The sequence below is a fragment of the Pogona vitticeps genome, chromosome 1 (assembly GCF_051106095.1).
Source record: "Pogona vitticeps strain Pit_001003342236 chromosome 1, PviZW2.1, whole genome shotgun sequence".
NCBI classification, from domain to species: Eukaryota; Metazoa; Chordata; class Lepidosauria; order Squamata; family Agamidae; genus Pogona; species Pogona vitticeps.
Genome location: NC_135783.1, coordinates 235,529,608 through 235,554,340, shown reverse-complemented (window position 1 = coordinate 235,554,340; position 24,733 = coordinate 235,529,608). Strand labels below are relative to the sequence as shown.

The window sequence follows — 24,733 nt, the reverse complement described above, 5'->3', positions numbered from 1 at the left end:
ATGTTTCCTATCGTTTTTTTCCGCTTTGCGATGACCTGCTTCACTAACCGATTATCGCAAAACGAAGATTTTCACACAGCTGATCAGCGGTTTCAAAATGGCCACCGGGTTTAAAAAAATGGCCACCCGCTGTTTTCTGGGACGGATTCCTCGCTGCACGGGCAGCGAGAATGGCCGCGCTATGGAGGATCTTTGCTGGACGGTGAGTTTGAAGCCCATAGGAATGCATTAATCGGGTTTTAATGTGTTCCTATAGGCTTTTAAAAATCGCTTTATGATGTTTTCGTTCTACAGCAATTTCGCTGGAACGAATTAACATCGTAATGCGAGGCGCCACTGTATTTTTTTAATGTGAGCTTTTGTGGACAAGTCCACTTCATCAGACATATTCTCTTTTGTCTGATAATGTGGACTTGTCCATGAAAGCTCACATTAAAAAAAATAGTGATATTAGAGCGGCAGAGCTATAAGGGACCCTGTGGATCATTGAGTCCAGCCCGTCAAGAAGGTCCAGTGCAGAATTGAATTCCCAGCCTCTGGCTCTCTAGCCTAAATCACTGAGCTATTCAGCAGTATAAAAATTAGTCTTTAAGGTGCCACCATGTTTTTGTCTTTTTTTCCTTTTTTATTTCCATTTAGTTTTTATTGTTATTGATAATAATTTAAATTAAAAATCTTGGTTTTTATTAAGTCTGATAAGTGACAACCCCTGTTTTTTGCCATTTGTATCATTTACAGTGGTACCTCTACTTATGAACTTAATCCGTTCCGAAAAACGTTTGTTAGTTAAAACATTCGTAAGTAGAAGCACCATTTCCCATAGGAATGCATTGAAAACTGATTAATCCGTTCCGGCTGAAGAAAAAATACCCCCCCCCAAAAAACCCACTGCAAGCCTCTGGGCTGCAAAAAACAAACAAAAAGAAACATAACCCCACCAGCCCAATCTCACCCTGCAAAAGCCACCCAAAACAGTTTTTAAAAAGCAGCACCTTACCTCCACCGCTTCAACTGCCGGGCCAAAGCTCCTCTATCGCTGCCGCAGGCTTTAGCAGGGCTTCCCCTGGTAGGGTCGGTCTACCACCCCAGGAAAGCCTGTGTTGGCGGCGTGGAAGCCCTGGTCCGGAAGTGAATGGCAGCATAGAAAGGCGGCGCTTGCAGCGAACCCTGGGAAAGCCTTCCATGGTGGTGGAGAAGCTGCGCTGTGGCAGAGAAAGGTGGCGATTGGGGTGAACCCCAGGAAAGCCTGTGGTGGCGGCACTAGAAGCCCAAGAGGCTGAGCCCAGCCAGGATGGTCTGGTGGCTCACCTCCAGATGGCGGTAGCAGCAGCGCTGGAAGCCCAGGAGGCTGAGTCTCCCTTTTCCTAACCGTTGGGGTGAAAGAGCTACAAAGAAACAGCTTCTTTGCCACCAACAGTTTGAATTTCCTGCCGTTTTTCCTTTCCTTTTTCATTTGTTTCTTGACGCTCCGGCTGCAACTAGAAGCAAAATTTTGCGGCTCGAGCTGTTTGTAGATTGGATTGTTCGTAGGTAGGGACGTTCATAACTAGAGGTTCCACTGTACTTTTAATTGGCCAATGTGAATACCTCAGAATTTTGTATTCCTGCTGGAGCATTATTAGGAGAACTTATCAAGGGAAACAAATCCATGCATTCAATAATTTGTGGATGACATCTTTCTAACAACTGATAAATATTTAGTATTTTGAAACAGTGCTTTCATAGGAAGAGAAATTGTGTCCTATTGTGTACTTCTTTCAGCTCCTTTGTACCCACCCTCTCTCTCGCTGTCTCTCTCGCTGTCTCTCTCTCTCTCTCTCTCTCTCTCTCTCTCTCTCTCTCTCTCTCTCTCTCTCTCTGTGTGTGTGTGTGTGGCATGATGAGTTCCTCTGAAATATTTTATGATAATGAGCCTTGTCATATAATGGTGAAGGAGTAAATTAGTATTCATGTTCTAACATAACAGCTAATTTTTTCCCAATAGTACATGACTGTTTTTACACAGGTGCTTATGGATTCTATGTTCACAATCCTTTTGACTGTTTCCCATAACATATACCAAAATAATACATACAATTTCTTTTGCCTCTCTATTGATTTTGCTTCTTTATCTCCTGGTACTACTATTTCTCAATGTCTATCATTTTATTAGTGGTCGTAGGCTTTTCCCAACTCCTTTTCTAAAAGCTATTTTTGATGCATGCATGCATACACTTCTCTCTGAATCCAAATACACAGGTTGCATCACAAACTCTTCTTAATTTTAGAAATGTCGTATGACCTTATTACAGCAATAAATAAATCAAAACAAACCTTAAGCTAATGTTGTGGTAATTATTGGACTGCCTTAGATAATATATGATGATGAATAGATTCTAAAACATTACCTCCTTGGGCATTCTCTTATTTTATTCCTGTTGAAATCATAGAAAAGTGAAATTGGAAGGGGCCTACAAGGCCATGAACCCCCTGCTCAATGCAGGAATACAATCAAAGCATATCTGCCAGGTGATTATCTACCGTATTTTTCGCTCTATAAGACGCACCTTTCCATAAGACGCACCGATTTTTTAGGAGAAGAAAACAGGAAAATATAATCTGTTTTCTTCGCTCCATAAGATGCACAGACTTTCCACCCCCCTGTTTTGTGGGAAAAAAGTGAGTCTTATGGTGCAAAAAATACAGTAAGTTTTTCTTAAATGCCTCCAGTGTTGGAGCACTCACCAACTCCTGAGGTAACTGGTTCCACTGTTGTACTGCTCTAACATTTAGGAAGTTTTTGCTGATATTCAACCGAAATCTGGCTTCCTTTAACTTGAGCACATTGTTGTGTGTCCTGAACTCTGGGATCAAGAACAGATCCTGCCCCTCCAGAACTGGACACAGTACTCAAGGCGAAGCCTAACCAGTGCTGAATTAGAGGGGGACTAGCACCGTGTGGGATTTGGAAACTATACTTCTATTAATGCAGCCTAAAATAGCATTTGCCTTTTTTTTGTAGGCACATCACACTGTTGGCTCATATTTAGCTTGTGATCTATAACAATTCCAAGATCCTCCTCACTCGTAGTTTTGCTGAGTCAGGTATCCCCCATCTTGTAACTGTGCAATTGGTTTCTTTTTCCAAGGTGCAGTACTTTGCACTTATCCTTGTTGAATTTCATTCTTGTGTTTTCGGCCTAGTGCTCCATCCTGTCAAGGTCATTTTGAATTCTGTTTCTGTATTCTAGGCCAGGGTATTAGCTATTCCGCCCATTTTGGTATCATCTGCAGATTTGACAAGCATTCCCTGCGCTCTCTCATCCAAGTCATTAATAAAAAATATTGAAGAGCACCAGGCCCAGGACTGAGCCTTGGGGTACGCCACTTGTTACCTCCTCTCAGTTAGAGAAGGATCCATTAATCATCACCCTGAATATGATTCTATAGCCAATTGTGTATCCACCTGACACTTCATCTATCCAGTCCACTCCTAGTTAGCTTGCTAATTAGGATATCATGGAGCACTTTGTCAATAGCTTTGCTGAAGTCAAGATACTAGCAGTTCTGAGCATTCTTCAACCAGTTCCTTCAGTACTCTAAGGTGCAGTTCATCAGGCCCTGGAGATTTGAACTCGTTCAAGGTGATAAGATATTCCTTGACTATTTGTTTATCTATCTCCAGCTACAATCCTGCCCCCCCCCCTTTCAGTTCCAATTTGTTTGGAAGTTCAAAGTCTGTCTCTTTCTGGGAAAAGACTGAACTAAAATAGGAATTGACCAACTCTGCTTTTTTTTTTTATCCTCTGTTACCATTTTTTCCATCTCCATTGTGGAGCTGTGCCACTATGTCTTTTGTTTGTCTTTTGCTACTCATGTACCTGAAGCTCTCACACAGCAGCTCTAGTCCAGCTTCTCCTGTTTTAGAGGGTTCTTTCAGCATATCAAAGGACAAAATCCTGTTATCCCAGTTATACTATCATACACAGAATCTAGACACTGAAAATGATTAAATTAATTTAAAGCTTTCTGTCACCCTGTTTCAAGTTCTGAGGTCCCCTTTTCCCTTTGGGTGCCTCATGGTGGGGCAGGAGTAGCCTTTAATAATCAGAAATTGCTGCTAGATTGACTGTAGTGGTCTTGATTCCAGAAGTAACCATCTGGCAATTGTTGTTTTTTAATTATTAAAGCCTCCCCCCCCCCCACTGTTTCAGAACTCTGGAAGGCTTTGCAGTTAATTTAAATTAATTATTTCCAGCACCCAGATCTGGTTTATGCCAACATAATAGTGCCAACAGGATTTTGCCCAAAGAATGCTCTTAATGATTGTAATGTTTTTGTATTAAACATTTCTTCAGTAAGAAAGTTTTGCTTATTTTCAGAATCTGCTGTTCAGGGAAAATATAAATAAATACTCCGACTAAATCAAATTTAATATACCATAAAATGCTAACTTTGAATTCTAGTTTATTTGGATTCTTTGTTGATATGTTTGGATAAGCAAGATCAAAGTTCCCTTTAAGGTGTGCACCTGCACGCAACTCTGCCCCCTTCTGCACAGCGTTCCTCCTACATGCACGGTCACGACACAACCCTGTGTGTGTGTGTGTGTGTGTGTGTGTGTGTGTGGAGGAATCCCAGTGAGAGGGCCCAGCTCAGCGGGGCTGAAAATTAGAGGAAACATTGTGCTATGCATGCAGTGACATAGTCGTTAAGATTAAGGTTTTTTTTATATATTTTCCCTTCTATAAGTCTTCATGCCGTAGTCAGACACAGTGGTGCCTCGCATTGCGACATTAATTCGTTCCAGCGAAATCGCTGCTAAATGAAAACGTCGCAATGCAAAAATAAAAAGCCCATAGAAACGCATTAAAACGCGATTAATGCGTTCCTGTGGGCTTTAAACTCACAGTTCAGCGAAGATCCTCCATAGCGCGGCCATTTTCGCTGCCTGTTAAGTGAGGAATCCGTCCCAGAAAACAGCAGGTGGCCATTTTGAAACCGCCGATTAGCTGTTAAAAAGGCATTGCTTTGCGATGATCGGTTCCCCAAGCAGGGAACCAATCATGGCAAAGCACCGCCAGCCAGCCAGCCAACCCCGGATGACACCCGGCCTCCTTGGCGGGGCTGTCCCGGGGCGCAGCCGGGTAGGCCGGAGGGTCTTTCTCCAGCGAGCGAGGGCGGGAAGGGGTGCGCCACCGACCGCCAGCCAGCCAGCCCGGGATGACGCCCGGCCTCCTTGGACGGTGGGAGGAGGGCTCGGAGGCAGGCAGCCGCCCGGGGCGGCAAGGGGCGCGCCACCCACCGCCAGCCAGCCAACCCCGGACGCCCAGTCTCCTTGACGGGGCACAAACGGGGCAAGGAGGGGGTCTCTGGTGCACCGCCCCCCGGTCTAGCTGCTGCCGCCCTGATCCCGGTCCCAGGCGGGCGCCTCCTCCTTTGCAGCGCTTCCTGCCGTGATGGCTCTCTGGCTCAGCGCCCCATGGGTGCACGCGGGGATCGGGGCCAGGTCCTTCGCCCCTCCTTCCCTCCCCTCCTCCTGAGGTGCCAATCCGGAGCGCCCCCCCTCCCCCTCCCACCGTCCCCTATTTATGCAAGAGCTCTGAGGAGGGTAGGGTGCGGCGCCGATCAGCTGTTTAAAAAGCATTGCTTTGCCATGATCGGTTCCCCAAGCAGGGAACCCATCATCGCAAAGCGAATTTCCCCCATAGGGAATAGCGCAAAGCGATTGCAAAATCTTCATCACAAAGCGATTTCATTGTTATACGAAGCAATCACTGTGCGAGGCACCACTGTAATTACACAATTGAACCCACTGTGGTCAAGAGAAATCTTATCTCTATAATAGCTGAAGAACCTTCTAGCTAAAATTTGGGATAGACATGTGTGGACCCGACCTAATAATTTTTCTTTGAGGTATACCTTTCTGGAAAAATTCCTAGTTATTCAAGATTAGATGCAATGATTCTATGAAGAGGTTATGAAAAGGAAACTACTTCCAGTTTGTGTGGAATCTTGCAACCCTCCTCACCCCGCCCTCTTTTATACTGGCTATTAAATATTATTCATTTCAGATCTCCAAACCCTTTTATTTTTCTTTCTAATGTGAATTCTTTGCAAGATCACGCTCAGGGTTATATTCAGCTATGTCTATCTGCCAGCAGGACACCAATGGGGGAATGAATTTACCTTCTGCCTGTTAGCTCTTTGCAGACACTCTAAGAATGTGTGGGACCTTCCAGAACACATGGGGGGGGGAGAGCAACTGGAAGTCCATTTGTGTAAGTGTGTTCCTGCACTGTTGAGTGGAACCCTAATTCTTGAATTACCCATTCTGTTTGTCTCATTAGCAGCTTTCAGTAGGAGCCATCACTTCCTTCAGGTTTTGTGAATCCACCATCTAGATTACAACTACTGACTAGTCATTCTAACAATAGTAATAAAGACTGTCTATTCTCTGTACTATTTCTAGAGAATTTGTTTATGAAATACATATATGGGAGAAAATGGAAAAAGCTGACACCTTTCTTGTTACCGTATTTTTTGCTCCATAAGACGCACCGGACATTAAGACGCACCTAATTTTTGAATGCCAAAATTTAAAATAAAATAAAAATAAATAAACAGAGCAAGTTCCACACTGGGACTGCAAAAAAAAAAAAAAAAAATCACCAAAAAACAAAGCAACATAGAAACATACCCCCAGCCCTAATCTACCCTCCAAAACCCACCCAGAACATTTTTTAAAAAAGTAAAAAGCAGCAGCTTACCGGTCCAAAGCCTCCTGGAGGTCCTCAGAAGCCAGCGATGATGGTGAGGGCCCCCCCGCGGGGCCTTCGGAGGCCTCAGGAGGCCTCAGAAGCCAGCAATGATGGCATGGGCCCCCCTGCGGGGCCTCCATAGGCCTCTGAAGCCAGCGATGATGGCGAGCCCCCCCCGCAGGGCCTTCGAAGGCCTCCGGAGGCCTCAGAAGCCAGCGATGGTGGCGTGGGGGCCCCCCGCGGGGCCTTCGGAGGCCTCCGGAGGCCTCAGAAGCCAGCAATGGTGGCGTGGAGGGGACAGTATTCGCTCCATAAGACGCATACACATTTTCCCCCAATGTTTTTGGGAGAAAAAGTGCGTCTTATGGTGCAAAAAATACGGTATATCATTATTTTTCCTTTATAACAATTATTGCTTTGTGAGAATGTAACATGTGGAACATATCATCTTATGTCAGATGTTTATAGTCATGAGTTTCTTCTGTTTGTCAGTATCCTACACATTACCTATCTTAAACCTCCTGGGTACTCTAAAACTGCATCACTTTTTATGATGAAGTATAGATGGTTTTACGTCCACTTGATGCAGTTCTTGAGTTGCAGTCAAACAAAGCCGGTGTTAGCATGATGGGGAACATTCCCATTAGTTGAAATCTAAATTTTATATGGAATCCATGTCTTCAAAAGGAATTTGAAGACAAAATTTATTCTCCTTTTGAAGTACAGCATGTGAAATCTGAATGTTATTTTGGGGACACATGACAATAAATACGTTGTATAAATTCCATTTCAAAAAAAGGTCAAAGGAAGTGCTTTCAAAAAAGTGATAATGTGTGAAACTATTTTTGTGGATGTACACTCTTGCAAACAATTTTTTTGAAAGTTGATGCCTACAGGTTTCTTATTGTGTCCCATCTTGTGTCAGGATAGTCTTATGGTCAAAGCGCAATGCTATTCTCTGTCTTTTACTACTGCCTAGCACAATATTAATGGTACAGGAAACAAGTTTAATACAGTATTTAAATTCAAATGGAGTTCCTGCCCCTGTGTGTATCCCTGTGAATAATTTGAGTAAGTGTTTTGTCCAGCTGTTTTCAGGTAGAGACACTGAAGTGTTTTGAGCATCAAGAGGGAAGCAATTTATCTAGAAGACAAGTTAAAAATTGGAAAATATCAGGTCTGCTTCAGAAGATTGCTAATTGCATGGTTGCTGCCAAAGCCCACATCCAGATGGCTGGAGTTCTCTATAATTGCTGCAACACAAGACTGGGAACTTCAGACTGTCCTGAGGATCCATTTCATTATCCTTGGCCTTTCCCATGGCTCCATGATTTGGTGATTTGGTGTTTGCCCCCCCACACCTCAATTCTTCCTGTTTTTCCTGAAGCAGACAGTGAGGATTTAAACTAAAATAAGCTGATGTTTCTATTCTCATCTTTCTGCCTTTGGCCCCACCTACTACTGGAATGCAGGCCCTGAGTACTTCTCTGATTGATTTCAGTCCTCAGTATGAAAGAGGTTCCTTACCTTTCCCCAACAGATGGTAATGCAACTATTGTGAAGCTGAAAGCTTCTGCAAAAGTGTAGTGTTTGCATGATGTTCCATACATATGTATAGATGCATTGGGAGAAGCTTACTTAAAGCAAGCAGTAGCATTGATCTCTAACTGTGTAGAAGCAATTCCTAAATTTTACACTCTTCCTATCAGGATTAAAGTGGGTTTTCAGTTGCTTATTCAAGGTGAGCTAAAGGTTTTTTAAGAACTACAGAATTGACTGATGCTTTATTAATTTCTTCCAGCGTTCCAGAATACTTGCTTCTGATTTAGAAAACAAAGAGCAATATGACCTCTAGACTTAAAAATAATAGAATTCACCTAGTAGGCAGATATATATATAATTATGATTCTTTGTGAGAGATTAAATTTTAATACTGTCCTTTCCAGTATTTAAAAATATCATTTTAAAAGTCAGAATTGTTATGTTGCAGACTGAAAGGAAGAATTTGTGTGTTGTAAAATACTAGATTGAATGCATTTAATTTTAATGATGAGATTAGCTTTTCTTAACAAATAAGCTTTGTGAAAGTGTAGTATCACATTTGATGTAAGTCTTTGTTTTTTCCTCTTCAAGACTCGGTGTGGACAGTAATGACCGCACGTTTCCGATTGCCTGCTGGCAGAACCTACAATGTACGAGCTTCTGAGCTGGCACGAGATAGACAGCATACAGAGGTGGTCTGCAATATTCTTCTTCTGGATAATACCATACAAACATTCAGAGTTAATGTAAGTACAATTATTCAAGAAACTTGTTTAGAAAACATGCTTTTCATCTTCAGGTTCTAGACTGAGGAAGGTATTTTCTTGCTATTGCATGATGTGTGTTACTGAACTGAACGAATAGCAAAATTCAGTTATTCATTTATTTACATGATATGTTCATTAATGCAGAATGAAAAGAAGAATTCCGGGTTTCTGATGTTAAACGCAATTTCTATTTTAGAAATCTGACTTTCAGACACCAGTTTCCTTTTGACCTGTATCACACAAAATGAGATTTCTGAAAAATGAGATAATTAAGACTAGATATCTCAGACCTGAGTTCACTAAACTAAAGTAATAATAGTTAAGTGTGTGTGTAGGGATGTGCAATTCACATACTTTGGAGTACAGCTCTGAGAATTTTGCCAACAATTCCTTAGACAGAATGAGTTCTAGCCCACAAATCACCGGGAGCAGGACTTTAGTCTATTGAGGAATGCTTCCTGTGAGTTCTTCATGAATCGGGCACCTCCTAGACAACTACCACTCCAAGGAAGCAATTTAGCAGGAAATGAAGGCCTAGAATTTCTTTGAACTTCAGAGGAATAGGCTTTACTCCAGGTGAGCAAAATATAGATGTCTAAAAATTCCTGTGGGTATGCATCTTCCTTCGGTCTAGAACTCTCAGCATATATGGTATATATATCAGTATCAGTATAATGTGCTTGCTTGTAATATATGGTTGTGGTTTAGTGTAGTGGGCAAGAATGAAATGTGTGTGGAAGAGATCCTACCTCAAATTCAACCACAAATTTCCCACATAGCCTTAAGCAAACTATTATCTTTCAATCTCAGTCAACCCACTTTCTGTATCCCTTCTTTCATTATGCGAATAATAGCTTGTAGTGTCATTATTTGTGGTTTTGGTACCATGTATGTGAATAATTCCAGAAGGAATATGCTAAGAACTTCAAGGTAGTTTTAAGTGCCATATAAATAATACTGTTTTTAGAAATAATTATTTAGAAGCTGTGGTTTCAGTTTTATGGAGAGATTTAATTGTAAATATTTGAGGCTACAGGCTTCAGGAGGAGGACAGTATAAATGGGATCTCTAGAACATCATTTTTTCCTGTTTTTTTTTTTCCAATAGTGAATGTGTGGATTTCTTCCATACTTTCAGTATATACTTATGGGAGCTTTCTTACAAGCCTGTATAAACGTACTTCACTTGCAGTAACTAATTTGTGGTGTTGTCACACCATAAATTCTGTTCAGAATGGTTGAAACTATTGCCAACTGATGGTCCTTGCCTAAGTCTGATTTCCTAAAAGAGGCTTTCTGGCCTATTAGTTGTAACCAATCCTGCCCTTCCCCCTTTACCCTTTTCCTGCTTATATAACTAGCTGTACTGTACTACAATCTCTCTTCTCTCAACACAAGTGGTGTTGCCTTATTTGAAATTGTATTTTAGATGAACAGCATAAAACTGCCTTTTATGTGGGTTGCTAAGATATATGACAGCTCGTTTTACATTTCCTAAGTATATTAAAATTTGTATGAGAAGTTTAGACAGTTACATTGGCTTCACGTACTAATCAGGAAGTATCCAAACAGGAAGTGAAAATGAGCATTGCTTTTGAAATAACTTGGAAAGAAAGAATGTGCAGTATGAAGAGAGACGTGAAAGCTTTCCTATCTCCTCTGCATGGAAATAGTACAGGAGAGATGTGGTTTGGCTTAAGCAATTCCCAGTATGGTATAAATTCTGTCTCAGGTGTTTCATAATATGTATGTAACTATGAGTTACTACTGACCATATAAATCTCTTGAGGATAGAAGTGCTGTTGCCCATGAGTGATGTTGCCTTATTCTCTCCCACTGCAGCCCTCTAGTTCTCACTCCAGGCCTTTTCTCAGGGTCTCCTGACCCACAGGAGAAGATTTTCAGAGGCACAGAGTGCTGGACAGAGGAGGAGAGTATGGAGAATTGTATGAGTGCTGAGACTGGATACAATCTTGGGTATTTCAGCTTTCAAGTATATTCATTGTTTAACGATTTGGCAGAAAGTACTATTTTAAAAAGAATGTTTACAATAACAGCCAATAATATTTTTCTTCTTTAAAGTTGATAGCTTTCTGTTGTTATGTCAAAGAAATGGATCCTCACTGGATAAATGCTGCAGAACCAAATAATGGCAATTTGAAATTAAAGGAGAATAACATACTTTATTATATGCATAGTGGTTTACCTTGGTAAAGCCTTGATCTTTGCTGAATGAAAACTGCTTGTGTTTGATTTAGGTTACTAATGGGCTTTATAGTGGAGAAATGGGAATCTTACGGTTTTATCAAAACACTTATCTGAATAGTGAATCTGTCTGTCATAAATAATCTATAGAAATGAATGTATTTTGCCACAGGGATTTATGGAAAACAAGGGCTGGAAGGTTACTTAAAAGTACATTTTGTAGTCCCATAAAATGGTTAGGAGGGCAAGAATGTGTTATATAGTAATTCTTTCACATGAAATGCCTTATCAACTAATAATGCACAGAAAGGGGATTCTGCATAAAAGCTTGGCTAGCGGGCCAAAAGGTCCAAGGGTAGCTTGAAAGGAGACACAGCTTTTGGAATGCATGAAGGAAATAAAAGACTGGCTAAGAAGCAAACCTGCAAAATACAAGAGAAGGAGAAAGCCAAGATCTCATGGGCAGGGACAGAGTTGTTGAGTATTTTTATGGCCAGAAGCCTGAATTGTAATACAATAGAAGTAAAGAAGCCAGCTGTATTGGAGGCATACAGTAGTGTGCAGGCATTTGAACAATGTTGTTACTAATTTGTATTTTTTAAGTAAAGAAATTATTTTCAAAAATGGAATGGAAGGTTACACTCTTCCTCTTGTAGGAGGCAATAATAACTGCTCCTTTCTGACTACTTTTGTATCCTTGGTCTACCAGCAATTGAAACAAAATATTTCTTAAGCTCAGAGTCATTAAGTGATTCAAGAGGATGCTTTCTTTTAATATCATGAGTGTTAAAATTTCAGTTAACCATTTTCACTCCCAAACGGCATTTGAAGGGAAAAAAGCACACCGCTGGTTGCTTTCACTTTCTTGGGCATTAGTTCCCTGCCCTAGAAATTTGTAAGCTGCAAAAGAGTAACATATTTCAGAAGAATCTAGAGGAGTTTAAATGTTCATATCTTCTATATGTAAATGTATATCTCTTTGAGTATTGCTAAAATTTTCAGTAGTTTTTCTCCATAAATTTTCATTCCAAAATGCAAAATACAAAGCAAGATTCAAAATTTGGATTGAATATTTTGTTCATGATGTAGAACTTTCTGAGCATCTCGGACAACATCTAGAAAGTGTTTCTTTTGAATCAAACTTGCAAGATATTACTAGTAGTATTTGAACTAGGAAAGTGTTGCAGACCTCTAAATTCTGAACAGAATCTTGCTGCCTAGCATAGTAAATTGCACTAGAATAGGCTGATTTGAATCAATGGAACTTACAGAGGAGCTTTCTCACTAAATCCCCATGGATTTAGTGGTTTAGCTCTAGTGTGGTTTATTACACTAAGCAACAGGAGTTTGGCTTTTGTATTGAGTTTGAAAGTCTCAGAGCATTCTCAGGAACTAGCTTTGATAATGTTTTGACCTCCCTCTGTCCAAGTTTGTGCTTTTTGAGAACTGTCAGAAGTGAAGTGTTCTGTTTTGGTGGTAATTGATATTTTGCTTTCATTTAAAAACATTATTACATTTTTCTCCGGTAAGATAGTATATAAAGGGGGGAAATGGGCAAAGCTGTGGGCAGAAAATCACGACCAGGGATCATACATTACCTTACTCCAAAATTATACCACTGACTATATTGGGGGGAAATTAGTTAATCGCTTTGAAAATGTTTTAAAGAAATATTATAGATGGCATTTCAAAACTGGAAAATACTCTGTATAATGTTGACAAATCAGAAGGCCAATCCCGGTTTGATGACACTGGAGTTGATAAATAAAAATTAGAAAGGAGGAAGTTACTTGCTGAACAATAATAGAAATCAATCGATTTAAGATATATAAGCAAACCTGGCCAGACATGAAATTTAAGGCTAGACGATGATGAATAATAATATTAGGTGTTTTGTTTTGAGGCACGTATATGGGAATATTAAATATGTGTGAACTATAAAAGTGTTTAGGCTTACAAGATTAAATACACAGTCTTCTGTATATAAGAATGGAATTCATTGTGGAAGGAATAGGCCTGTGTGGATATTATGGTAGATAAGTAATCTTTAAAAGGAAATGAGAAATGTTTATGATGAGAGTCAGATGGATGGAAATGCAGATGAGGGAATTTATAATATCATTTTTATAGAGTTAGGATGTTGAGACACTTAATTAGATATACAAAATAGGGATGTGGAATATAGCATGTGCAGATGCACATGGATATATTATTTCTGTAGTCAGAAGTTATATAATAAGCTGGTATGGGAAATACCTCCCCACTGTATGTTTTGTTAGTCTTGTATGTTTTGTTAGTTTCTTTGTGTTATTGTTTTGTAGGTATTTCTGTCTTTTTTTGGTTATTTTTGTATTTGTCTTTGTAGGTATGTATGTCACAAAAATAATAGAATGTTAAAAAAAGAAGTGAAGTGTTCTGTTTTGGTGGTAATTGATATTTTGCTTTCATTTAAAAACATTATTACATTTTTCTCTACAGAAACATGATCAGGGACAAGTGCTCTTGGATATAGTTTTCAGGCATCTTGATCTGACTGAGAAGGACTATTTTGGATTACAGTTGGCTGATGATTCTACTGATAACCCGGTACGTTTTACCTGCTTTCTAAACAAATTCTTCCTTTTTGCAGTGCTTTACAAGTTTGAGGATGCATTTTGTATAGTAGATGATCCTACTGATTGATCTTGAATTTGATAGCTTGCATTTTCCTTGTATTGAAATATACCAAGGTTAGAATGCAAGACAAAATATTCTAAGTTTCATTCTTGTTTGTTTTTTAAAAAAACAGAAGTCTTATTTATTTTATTTATTTATTGGATTTCTATCCCGCCCATTTAGACCAAAGGTCTACTCTTATACCACTTTTAAGACTATTTTTTAAATTTCTCATAAGCTGCTGTGTGTTCTTCAGATGACACATGAAAGCTTATGAAACGTAAAAACTAGTTAGTCTTAAAGGTGCTGCAATACTTCTTACTTGTCTTTTGCAACAACAGAATAATACAGCTACCATTCTAGAAAGATTTGATTTGATCTAGCACTTGCTTGCCTTCCTGGTGGTTTATGGTATTTATAATGCTCTCCTGAAACACCGCTTTTCAAATTTATCATTTTTCTATAAACTTTTTTCACTGTTTAGCTTTAACATATGTACGTAGCAATCCAGAATAACATAGCATGGATTATCTCAGCCTTGCGGTCCAGATCTTTTCCAGTTCTTTCATAGCCATCTACTGATTTCTTGTCTGTAGTGCCCATTTGAGTAGATGGCTAGACCAAGATATAACAACTGCAGTTTCTTTAGTAATCCTTCTGTAGTCACTGCAGAAATCCTGTTCAAGTTGGCATAGTTACTCCTGAGGAAGTGTGCCTGGCATCATTTCCAAGCAGCCAGGCAATCAATTTATGATAGCACAGTTAATAGCTGTGTAGTCAGTTGCATGGTTCATGATTGTGCATTTGATTGCATAACTGTTCACACAGTTTATATCATGATTGTTGTGCTACACACATTGGGGAGTACTTTATGTGTATTACTTGTGCTCTACTGCAGTTTCTTGTGTCATGCACAAGTACTGTAGCTGCATAACAGGATTTTAGCCATTATTCTGCTTTTGTAGTTTTTTACTTTCTTGGTCATTGTTCCAGACTGTTGCTGCTTTCTCCTTGTAGTGTTTTTGTTATCTGTTTATCTTAATTCCTTGATGTGTTTCTCATCAGTTTTCCCTTTCCCTGCATCAAAATCTAATTCAGTTTTTTGTATGTTATGTTCTGAGTATAAATTGAACAGACAGGTATAAGATAAGATATGTCCTTGTCTGACACCTTCTAACAATAGTGCCTTATTAAGAGGATAAATTGTGCATCAAGAATGGTCCTTTTTAAGGAGAAAGGTGGGATAAAATATTTTAAATAAGTAAATAATACCTTTTCATCATCACACAGTCAAAAGCTTTACTCTGAACTATAAAGCAAAATCAGATTTTTCTTTTGAAATTCTTTGGTACATTCCAGTAGGAAACATACATTGGCAATATGATTTCTAGTGTCTCTTTCTTTCCTGAATCCAACTTTAACATCTGGCTTTCATCATTCCATGTATGGTAAAAGATTTGTTGTAAAACTCTGAGCATCACTTTGATTAATGAATGGTCCTGTATCCTATTTAAAGGACTGGGATATTGTTAAATGTTTCCAGTCTGTAGACAATAATTTTGTTTTTCATATTTGTTGGTGTATACTTAAGAGGATTTGGTAGATCTATTTCAATAGTTTGACATAATTCTAATGGCACTCCATCTGCTGCTAATGATTTATTTCTTCTAGTTTCTTTCAGTGCACTTGCAAAAACTTCAAATAATGCTTACATGGCTTTAAATTAATCAGAAATGTTGTCAAAATTATAGTTTGGCAATGTGATTGTTTTAGTGTTATTTTCCATCTTTATTTAAATTTGTTATATTAAGAGTCCATGATTATTTCTGCTATTCTTTTTGCACAGATAATGCAGCTTTCCCATCTTTCTTTCTTTCTTTCTTTCTTTCTTTCTTTCTTTCTTTCTTTCTTTCTTTCTTTCTTTCTTTCTTTCTTTCTTTCTTTCTTTCTTTATTTATTTATTTATTTATTTATTTATTTATTTATTTATTTATTTATTTATTTATTTATTTATTTATTGCATGTATATGCCGCCCATCTAGACATAGTCTACTCTGCTTATATAGTCTGTTTGATTTCTATATTGATTGTCTAGTGATGTCAATGCGTACATATGTTGTCTGTTCAGTTGCCTGAAGAATTTGTAACAATGATCAGATAGAGATAGATAGCCTAAGAGAATTCTGTGAGTCATTGCCCTGCTTCTGATTTCTGATTTCTCAGCCTAATTTTTCAAATGTTTTTGTTTCTGCCTTATTTCCTGCTTTTGCATTCCAGTGAGCTGTGATTATCAGCATGTCCTGTTCTGAGGTCTGATCAGTTTGCTCCTGGATAGTTACATAAAAGCCTTTGATTTTTACAGTAAGTCTTCAGCATCTGTAGTGAGGCTCCACTCCAGTGATAGTTACGTTGATAGGTTTTCCTAGGAATTGTAATGGGTGTTATTTGATCAGAGAAGCAGATTCCGACTGCTTGTGCTACATATCGGCTTACTACTGTGGCTGTATTATTATTTTTGAGTCTGTCAGTTCCAGAGTAGAACCTTTGTGATTGCTTGATTGCAGATGCCCTACTTCAGTCCACTTTATTTCACTTACACCAAGTATGGCAATATTGAAACATTACATTTCTTCTCCACCCCCAAGTTTTCCTGATGTGCACTGAAGTGAAAGGAAAGTCCAAAGCAATACAACACATAATTAGAACATGAGAAGGATGAAGCAAGGTAAACTGGAAATCGTAAAGCAAGAAATGAAACATATACACATTGCAGTGCTTGGTGTCAGTGAACTGAAGTGGACTGAAATTAGATAGTTTCAGCCAGACAGTTATAAAATATTCTACTCTAGAAATAACAAACTCAGAAGAAATGAAGTGGCTCTAATACTGAGGTAAACTGTCGTACAGACAGGGGCTATAATGCAAGATCTGAATAAATAATATCAGATGTCACGCAAAACCTATCAACATAACTCATTCAAGTCCATGCTTTAACTACCAATGCCAAAGAAGATGGAATTGAAAGCTTTTATGAAAGCATCCAAGAGGAAATTTATCACACACACCAATATAACACATGTTTTGCTTATAGGCGATTGGAACATAAAAGTAGGGAACAAAGCAAAAACAAATGTTGCTGGAAAATTCGGCCAAAGAGGCAGAAATGAAGCAGGAGAACGGCTCATAGAGGTCTAGGAAACCAACAATATGTTTATTGTAAATATGTGCTTCAAGCAACCGAATGGACAGCTGTACACATGGACATCTCCAGGTGGTCAATATAGAAACCAAGTAGATTATATAATTGGAAGTAGGAGGTGGAGAAGCTGTATTCTCTCAGCCAAAACAAGACTAGGAGCAGATTGTGATACTGGAATTGTTCATATTCAACATTAAAGTAAAGCTGCAAAAGAACATTAAGTGGATTGAAGTGCCAAAATATAATTCAAACAATATTCCTGATGTGTTTAAGGTCAACATAAGGAATAGATTCACGTTACTAAATTCAGTTGACCATGATCAAGAATTGTGGAATGAAACCAGAAATTATTGCGGAAAAATGCAAAAAGATAATTCCTGTGATAAAAAGAAAAAAAATTTAGATGGGTGATTGAAGAAACACTTGGTAATGGACAAATGAGAAGCAAACATAAAATGTGACAGGAGTAGAGTCAGAACCCTGAATGCAATTTTTCAGTGACTGTCATGTAGAGCCAAAGAGTACTACTGCAGCAACCAGTACAAAGAAACAGAAAACAACAAAAGAGGAAAAACAAATGATCTCTTCCAGAAGATTGAAGAAATCAAAGGGAAATTTAAATCTAGATTAGGAATGCTGAATGACCAACAGGGGAAGTACACCAGAAGAAAATAAAGAAAAGGTGGAAACAGTATACTGAAGATCTATAAGGAAGAGATAAAAAGGATGGTAAACTCCATTGAAAAAGAATCTTGTGATGAAAAACCTGCAGTTCTAGAAAGTGAATTAAAAGCTGCTCCGAAAGCACTAGGAAGAAATAAATTACCAGGGGTCAATGGGATACTGATAGAATGACACTGGATATAAAAAGTTTACACACCCATTAAAATGTCAAGTGTCTGTGATGTAAAAAAAATGAGACAAAGATAAATCATTTCAGAACTTTTTCCACCTTTAATGAGAGCTATGAACTATACAACTCAGTTGAACAACAAACTGAAATATTTTAGGTGGAGGCAAGTAAAAATTAAAAACTGAAATAATATGAATACTGATTTATCTTTGTCTTATTTTTTACATCACAGACACTTGACATTTCAACAGGGGTGATTAAACCTTTTAAACCTGCTGGCGTCAGACAAGGGTGCATTTTATCCCTTTATCTCTTCAGTCCATATGCAGAAGATATAATATGGAAAGCTGGACTAGATTTGGATGAAGGAGTGAAAATTGGTGGAAGAGACATCAGTAATTTAAGATCTGCAGATGATACCATCTTCCTGGCTGAAAGCATCAATGGCTTGAAATGACTGTTAGGGAAAATGCCAGATCAGGATTTCATTTGAAAGTTAAGAAGACAAAAATCGCAACTTCAGAAGAACTACACAATTTTATCATTGACAATGAAGAAATTATAATAGCGATTCTGTATACCTTACTTGAATTATCAATCCAAATGGAGATTGCAACTGGAAATCAGAAGACTGAGACTAGGAAGGGCAGCAATGAAGGAACTAGAAAGGATACTCCAAGTGTAAGGATGTGTCACTGAAAACCAAGTCCAAGATCATCCACACTATTGTATTCCCAGTCACCATGTATGAATGTGAAAGCTGGGCAGTAAAGAAAGCTGACAGGAAAACAAATGATTCATTTGAAATGTGGGGCTAGAGAAGGGTTTCATGGATACCCTGAACTGCCAAAAAGATGAAGTAGGTCCTAGGTCAAATGAAGCCTGCCCTGATCTATTTCTGGAGGCAGAAATATTGAAGCTAAGATTGACCTGCTTTGGGCACATCATGAGAAGGCAAGATTCCCTGGAAAAGATAATAATGCTGGGAAAGGTGGAACGCTGCAGGAAAACAGGAAATCCAAATATGAGATGGACTGACTCCCTAAAGGAAGCCACAGGCATGACTTTGCAAGAGCAGGGCAGGTTCTTTTGGAGCTGTTTGGGGATCATTCATTAATAGGGTCACCATAGGTTGGGGACAACTTGATTGTACATAAGTTTTCCATGATTCATATTTCTCATATTCCGTGTTATTAAATATGTTAAGCAGCATCAGACTTTACTTTTGCCCCTTTGCACATGAACAATAGAATGTTCTTTCAGCTTTATTCCAACTACTTCATTAGGAATAGCACTATTTGTAGTTATTTTCCTTGTCTCCGGTAGCTGATTGAGCAGAATCCAACTTTGTAGTCTCATCTTCCAGCACTTTTTTTTTAAAAAAATTTGTTTACTTTATCATATGATTGTGAAATGTGTGTATAAGGTGTATAGTTTTTAGAAATTATTTTCCATTGTGTTCGTCTGTGCAGTATTAATTATACCTCATTAGGAGGGTAATGCTGTCAATTTATCATCTGCAGGGCACATAGGGAGACATGTTGGTACTGTGGGTTAAACCACAGAAGCCTCTGTGCTGCAAGGTCAGAAGACCAGCAGTCGTAAGATCGAATCCATGTGGCAGAGTGAGCTCCCGTCACTTATCCCAGATCCTGCCAACTTAGCAGTTCAAAAGCATGTAAATGTGAATAGATAAATAGGTACCATCACAGTGGGAAGATAATGATGTTCTGTGTCTAATCGTGCTGGCCACGTGACCATGGAAACTGTCTATGAACAAATGCTGGCTCTACGGCTTGGAGATGGGGATGAGCATCGCATCCTAGAATTGGACACAACTAGACTAAATGTCAAAGGGAACCTTTATCTTTACCTAGGGCACATTTATTTCTTCATATTTTATTCTATCAGATCTCCAAAATGATTTTAGAAGAGATAGCCCTGTTAGTCTGTGTCTGAGGAAGTGGACTTGCCCACAAAAGCTCACATTAAAATAAAGCAGTTAAAGTGCCACAAGATTGTATTTGCGAAGGCTTTCACGGCTGGGATCTAATGGTGGTTGTGGGTTTTTCGGGCTTCTTGGCTGTGTTCTGAAGGTGGTTCTTCCTAACTTTTCACCAGTCTCTGTGGCCGGCATCTTCAGAGCACAGGAGCCAGAGCACAGACAGAGTTCTGACTCCAGTCCTCTGAAGATGGCGGCCACAGAGACTGGCGAAACGTTAGGAAGAACCACCTTCAGAACACGGCCAAGAAGCCCGAAAAACCCACAACAACCATGCCACAAGATTTTTTATATTTCTAGAATTATTATGTAGCTTATAACGAGCATCATTTTGCTGATTGTATTTGTTTAATCTGTGGTTAGTTTTCCATTCTGCTCATGGATAATTTACTTTGGTGTTCAGATTTGTGATTGTTTGATTGTAGTTTCAGTGCTTACAAGGTTTCATCTATGAACAGTAAATAAACTATTTCCAAATTATAATTTGGCAAAATGGTTAGTAAATAAAAGAAAATGGCAGTTTAGCCACCACAGTACTTGCAGATGGTAAATATATTGCTTTATGTAGTATTTATAATAAAATTTAAATTAAAATAAGTACCAATCGTTTTTCTTCTCATAAAAATTTTTTAAAAATGTAGTTTACCTGAACAAAATACCAGAAACAAAACAACTTTGAAAATAAAAAATCTTTGTCATAAAAATTTCAGTCTCATGTGCTTTGGAATTTCTTCATGCTTCCCCAGGAGTATTCAAAAGATGGGCACAAACTGCATTTTGGTCTAGTTTGGTGTGGCACTCTCACAGGTTTTCTGCGAGCACTGCACACTTCATCCCCTGGCTCCTTAGCACATTCACCCATGAGCAAAAACTCCTCTGGTGGCCAGCCACTGTCACTGGCTGTAGTGTGTGCTTCCCTCTGTCTCCTTTGGTGGCCAACCTCTTGGAGGCAGAGTGTGGGCTTCCCTGCCCTGCCTCCTCATCTGAGTGGGCAGCCATTGGAGGAGACAGAGGAGGGAAGCATGCTGCCACCTGTGAGTCGGCAAATGCATGAAGAAGGTGGTGGAGGGAAATGCATCACCCACAGAAACCTGTGCGGGTGCAGTGCCAAACTGTGCTGAACCACCAAAGCATGGTTTGTGCCCATCTCTAGCATTCATCTACCAGTCTTGGAAGAAATGTGCTAGTATCTAAAAAAACAGAAAAAACAAACCAGCAGTTAGGCATCGGTCATCATTCTCTGGTGATATTTCTGCCATTTTTCTTGCCACTCTAAAGAAAATGGCAGCTATGTAGTATTCTGGGCGCATCAATGGCAGTTAGTGGGCCACTTCCCCTATTGGTAGGATCTGCTAAGGTTGTCTACAATAATGGTAAAATAGGACCACATCCTAGGGTCATTATATCTTGTTTCTTTGAGCTGTGTGCAGGGCAGAATTAAAGGTGAGCATTTTCGGAATACTAGAGCCCTGACAGCTGCTAAAGAATGCCAGGAGCAGATTTTAGCTATATGTTTCATGTTTCCTCAACACATGGGCTTTTGCATTTGGATTACCAAATTATTGTTCAGAAGACAATTGGAGATGCTAAGCAGCTTCACCCCTTATGCAAATACAGCCGTTATCTTCTCTGACATATTTAATACAACCAATAGAATTTTTAAAAAGCCTTTTACAAATAAAGGTACATGAGTATTTCAAAATTCTGTGTGAATTGTCCTGTTCTGAAGAATTCCCTGATTGACAGTGACTATGACCTTTCTGGACCATAGTCTCCTTCTTGTCCCAGCTCCCTTTCATAAGAATCAGCTTTCTTCTGTTTTATTCCTTTCTGTCCCACTCTTTTAATATTGTTAATAATTGTGCCTCAGAAAGCAGGTTTTCACATAAACAGTTTTTCTTTCTTTTTGTTGCCACCCCCTCATTCCTACTCAGTTTCAATACAGTTTAGATTCTGCTGGAAAGTAAGCACAGGGAATCACATATAATTCTGAATTTAACAAAAACTGACCTATAGGTAGGATTCTCAAAACTCAAGAGCTGTATATGTGGCCCCATTCGGATTCATTGAACATCTTTCATATGATACCCTGCATCCTTTTTAAAACATATCCTCTCATCAAATGTTCTTAGAAGACTGTCAGTTGTACAGTCAGTACAGAATGTACTGAAAGCTCTTAGTTAGAAAGCTCTTCCTGATGCCCATTTAAAATATATTAAAGGACATCCATCTGTTTTTCAGTCTGTAATCTCTCTTAACCTAAATAGCTTTTTTCTTTGAGTGATAGCTTTCTTGTTCAGTTTTTATAGTATATCCAACCTATTCTGTTTGCTGTTGCTGAGTAAACAGGCCCCTCTTGCTCTCTTCTAATTTTATTATTGTCAAAAATACTCTGTGCACTATAAAAGCATATAAGTTTCAACATCTTAACTACCAAGTTTTGTTCACTGTGTTGCTAGTCTAATAATTTGGTTGCATTTTGATCTTTGTTCAAAATCTAACAAGGAGAAGAAACATAATTTCTACATCACCACATTTCTCAGATTACACTATCAAGGAACTTGTTAGAACAACATAGGCCCTTTGTGTACTGGTTTTTATAAAAATACTCCTACAGATTGTGCACAGGCTTAGATGACAGATCCTTTGTGGTGATAAAGCCTTTTCTCAGTCTGCAAAATGTACGGCTTGGAAATCAATGGCCTAGAAGGTAATCCTTAAATGTTCTACATAAAGTCAATAATACATCATTTGGTTCATAATTGCAGACAGAGGCAGAATTGGGCAAGCACAGCTTCCTAGAAAAAAATGTTATTTTAAACAGGATACATGTGGCTTTTTGTTCTTTCTGATTACCGGTCTTTGCATCTGAAGTCCTGCAACTGGTCCACTATTCATTCCTTTTTGTTTTTCCTCCCTGTGTTTTTATCACAGTTTATGTTCGTTCATTTTCCTTAGTCCCATTCCTCTCTCATCTGGAATAATGGCCAAAATCCTTTAACCATTGAATCTTCGCAATGCCTAGATGTTTAGTAGGAGAGTTCTTCAGATGCATATAAAATAAAGGTGCCTATATTACACTGTGCCATGATTTACTTAACAAAAATAAAGCCAAAATGGAGAAACTATGTGTGAAAAACTAAGTGCAGCTTATTATTTAATAACTTATAGAACCACCTTTAGCAGCAGTAACTTTTATGTAATCGTTTTCTGTATGACTTTATCAGTCTCTCACATCGTTGTAGAGGAATTTTGGCCCACTCTTTACCACGTTGCTTCTGTTCATTGAGATCTGTGGGCATTTGTTTATACACAGTTCTCTTAAGGTTGCAATTGGGTTGAGGTCTGGACTTAGACTGGGCCATTGCAGCACCTTGATTCTTTTCTTTTTCAGCATTCTACTATAAATATGCTGGTATGCTTGGGATCATTGTCCTGTTGCATGACCCAGTTTTGGCCAAGCTTTAGCTGTTGAACAGATGGCCTCACATTTGACTCTAGAATACTTTTGTTTACAGAGGAGTTCATGGTCTACTCAATGGCTGCAAGGTGCCCAGGTCCTGTAGCCGCAAAACAAGACCAAATCACCCTTCCACCACCATGCTTGACAATTGGTATGGGGTGTTTGTGCTGATAAGCTGTGTTTGGTTTTTGCCAAACATGGTGCTGTGAATTATGTCCAGACATTTCCACTTTGGTCTCGTCTGTTTAAAGGTCATTGTTCCAGAAGCCTTGTGGTCTATCTATATGTAACTTTGCAAACCTACCCCATGCTGCCATGCTCTTTTTAGAGAAAAGAAGCTTTCTCCTTGCAGCCCTTTCCAAACGGACCATACTTGTTCAGCCTTTTTCTAATTGTGCTGTCATGAACTTTAACATTTAACATGCTAACTGAGGCCTGTAGAGTCTGAGGTTCTTGCAGTTTCTCTGAGCATTGCACGGTCTGACCTTATTTTATTTATTTATTTATTTATTTATTCTATTTATATCCCGCCTATCTAGTCGATTAAGACCACTCTAGGCGGCTTGGGGTGAATTTTCTTGGACATCTACTCCAGAGAAGATTGGCATCTGTCTTGAATATTTTCCACTTGTGAAGAATCTTCCTAACTGTAGAATGATCAACTTTAAATTGTTTGGAAATGGCCTTGTAACCCTTCCCAAATTGATGGGCAGCAATAGTTGATTCTCTACGATCATTGCTGATGTGTTTCCTCCTTGGCATTGTGTTAACACACGCCTGAATACTCCAGACCAGCAAACTGCTGAAACTTCAGTTTTTATACAGGTGTTCACACTTGCTGATAATCAATTCCTCAAGGGTATTTGGTTAGCAGCATCTGACTGCTACTTTGTCTCTTGATTCCTTTGGAAGCAGTAAGGGTGTACTTTGTTTTTCATGTATGGTATCTCCATTTTGGCTTTATTTATGTTAAAAAATAGTGGCACAGTGTAATATGTCATGTGTTGTTGTTCATCTGAGGTTGTATTTACCTAGTGTTCAGACCTGCAAAGGACCAGATAATTTTTATTATATCCTGATATATAAAACCATAAAATTCAAAGACGGTGTACTTTCTTTTTCACATGACTGTATATATTAGAATTTAGAAGACTGGAAAGCTCCCTGTGTCTACTAGCCAAAATGCGATTCCTCAAAGGATCTACAGTGTTTGAAAATTCACCCAGTTCTGGGAAAAAAACATAGGTATACCTGTTTTCAGACATGAACTAGTTTGTTTGCCGAACCGAGGTTTAAATTGTGGTTCTT

The 24,733-nt window shown here is 38.9% G+C and overlaps 1 protein-coding gene across 2 annotated transcripts in view; it reads left to right on the top strand.

Annotated features, from left to right (window-relative positions):
• The window catches only part of PTPN4 (protein tyrosine phosphatase non-receptor type 4), a 149,968-nt gene that overhangs the window by 20,878 nt on the left and 104,357 nt on the right, over nt 1-24,733 (top strand). For both annotated transcript variants that reach the window (XM_020805515.3, XM_072985244.2), the window contains exons 2-3: nt 8,874-9,028; nt 13,732-13,839. In XM_020805515.3, coding sequence (XP_020661174.1) covers nt 8,891-9,028; nt 13,732-13,839 — 246 coding nt within the window. In that variant the 5' untranslated portion in view covers nt 8,874-8,890. The remainder of the gene's footprint in view (nt 1-8,873; nt 9,029-13,731; nt 13,840-24,733) is intronic.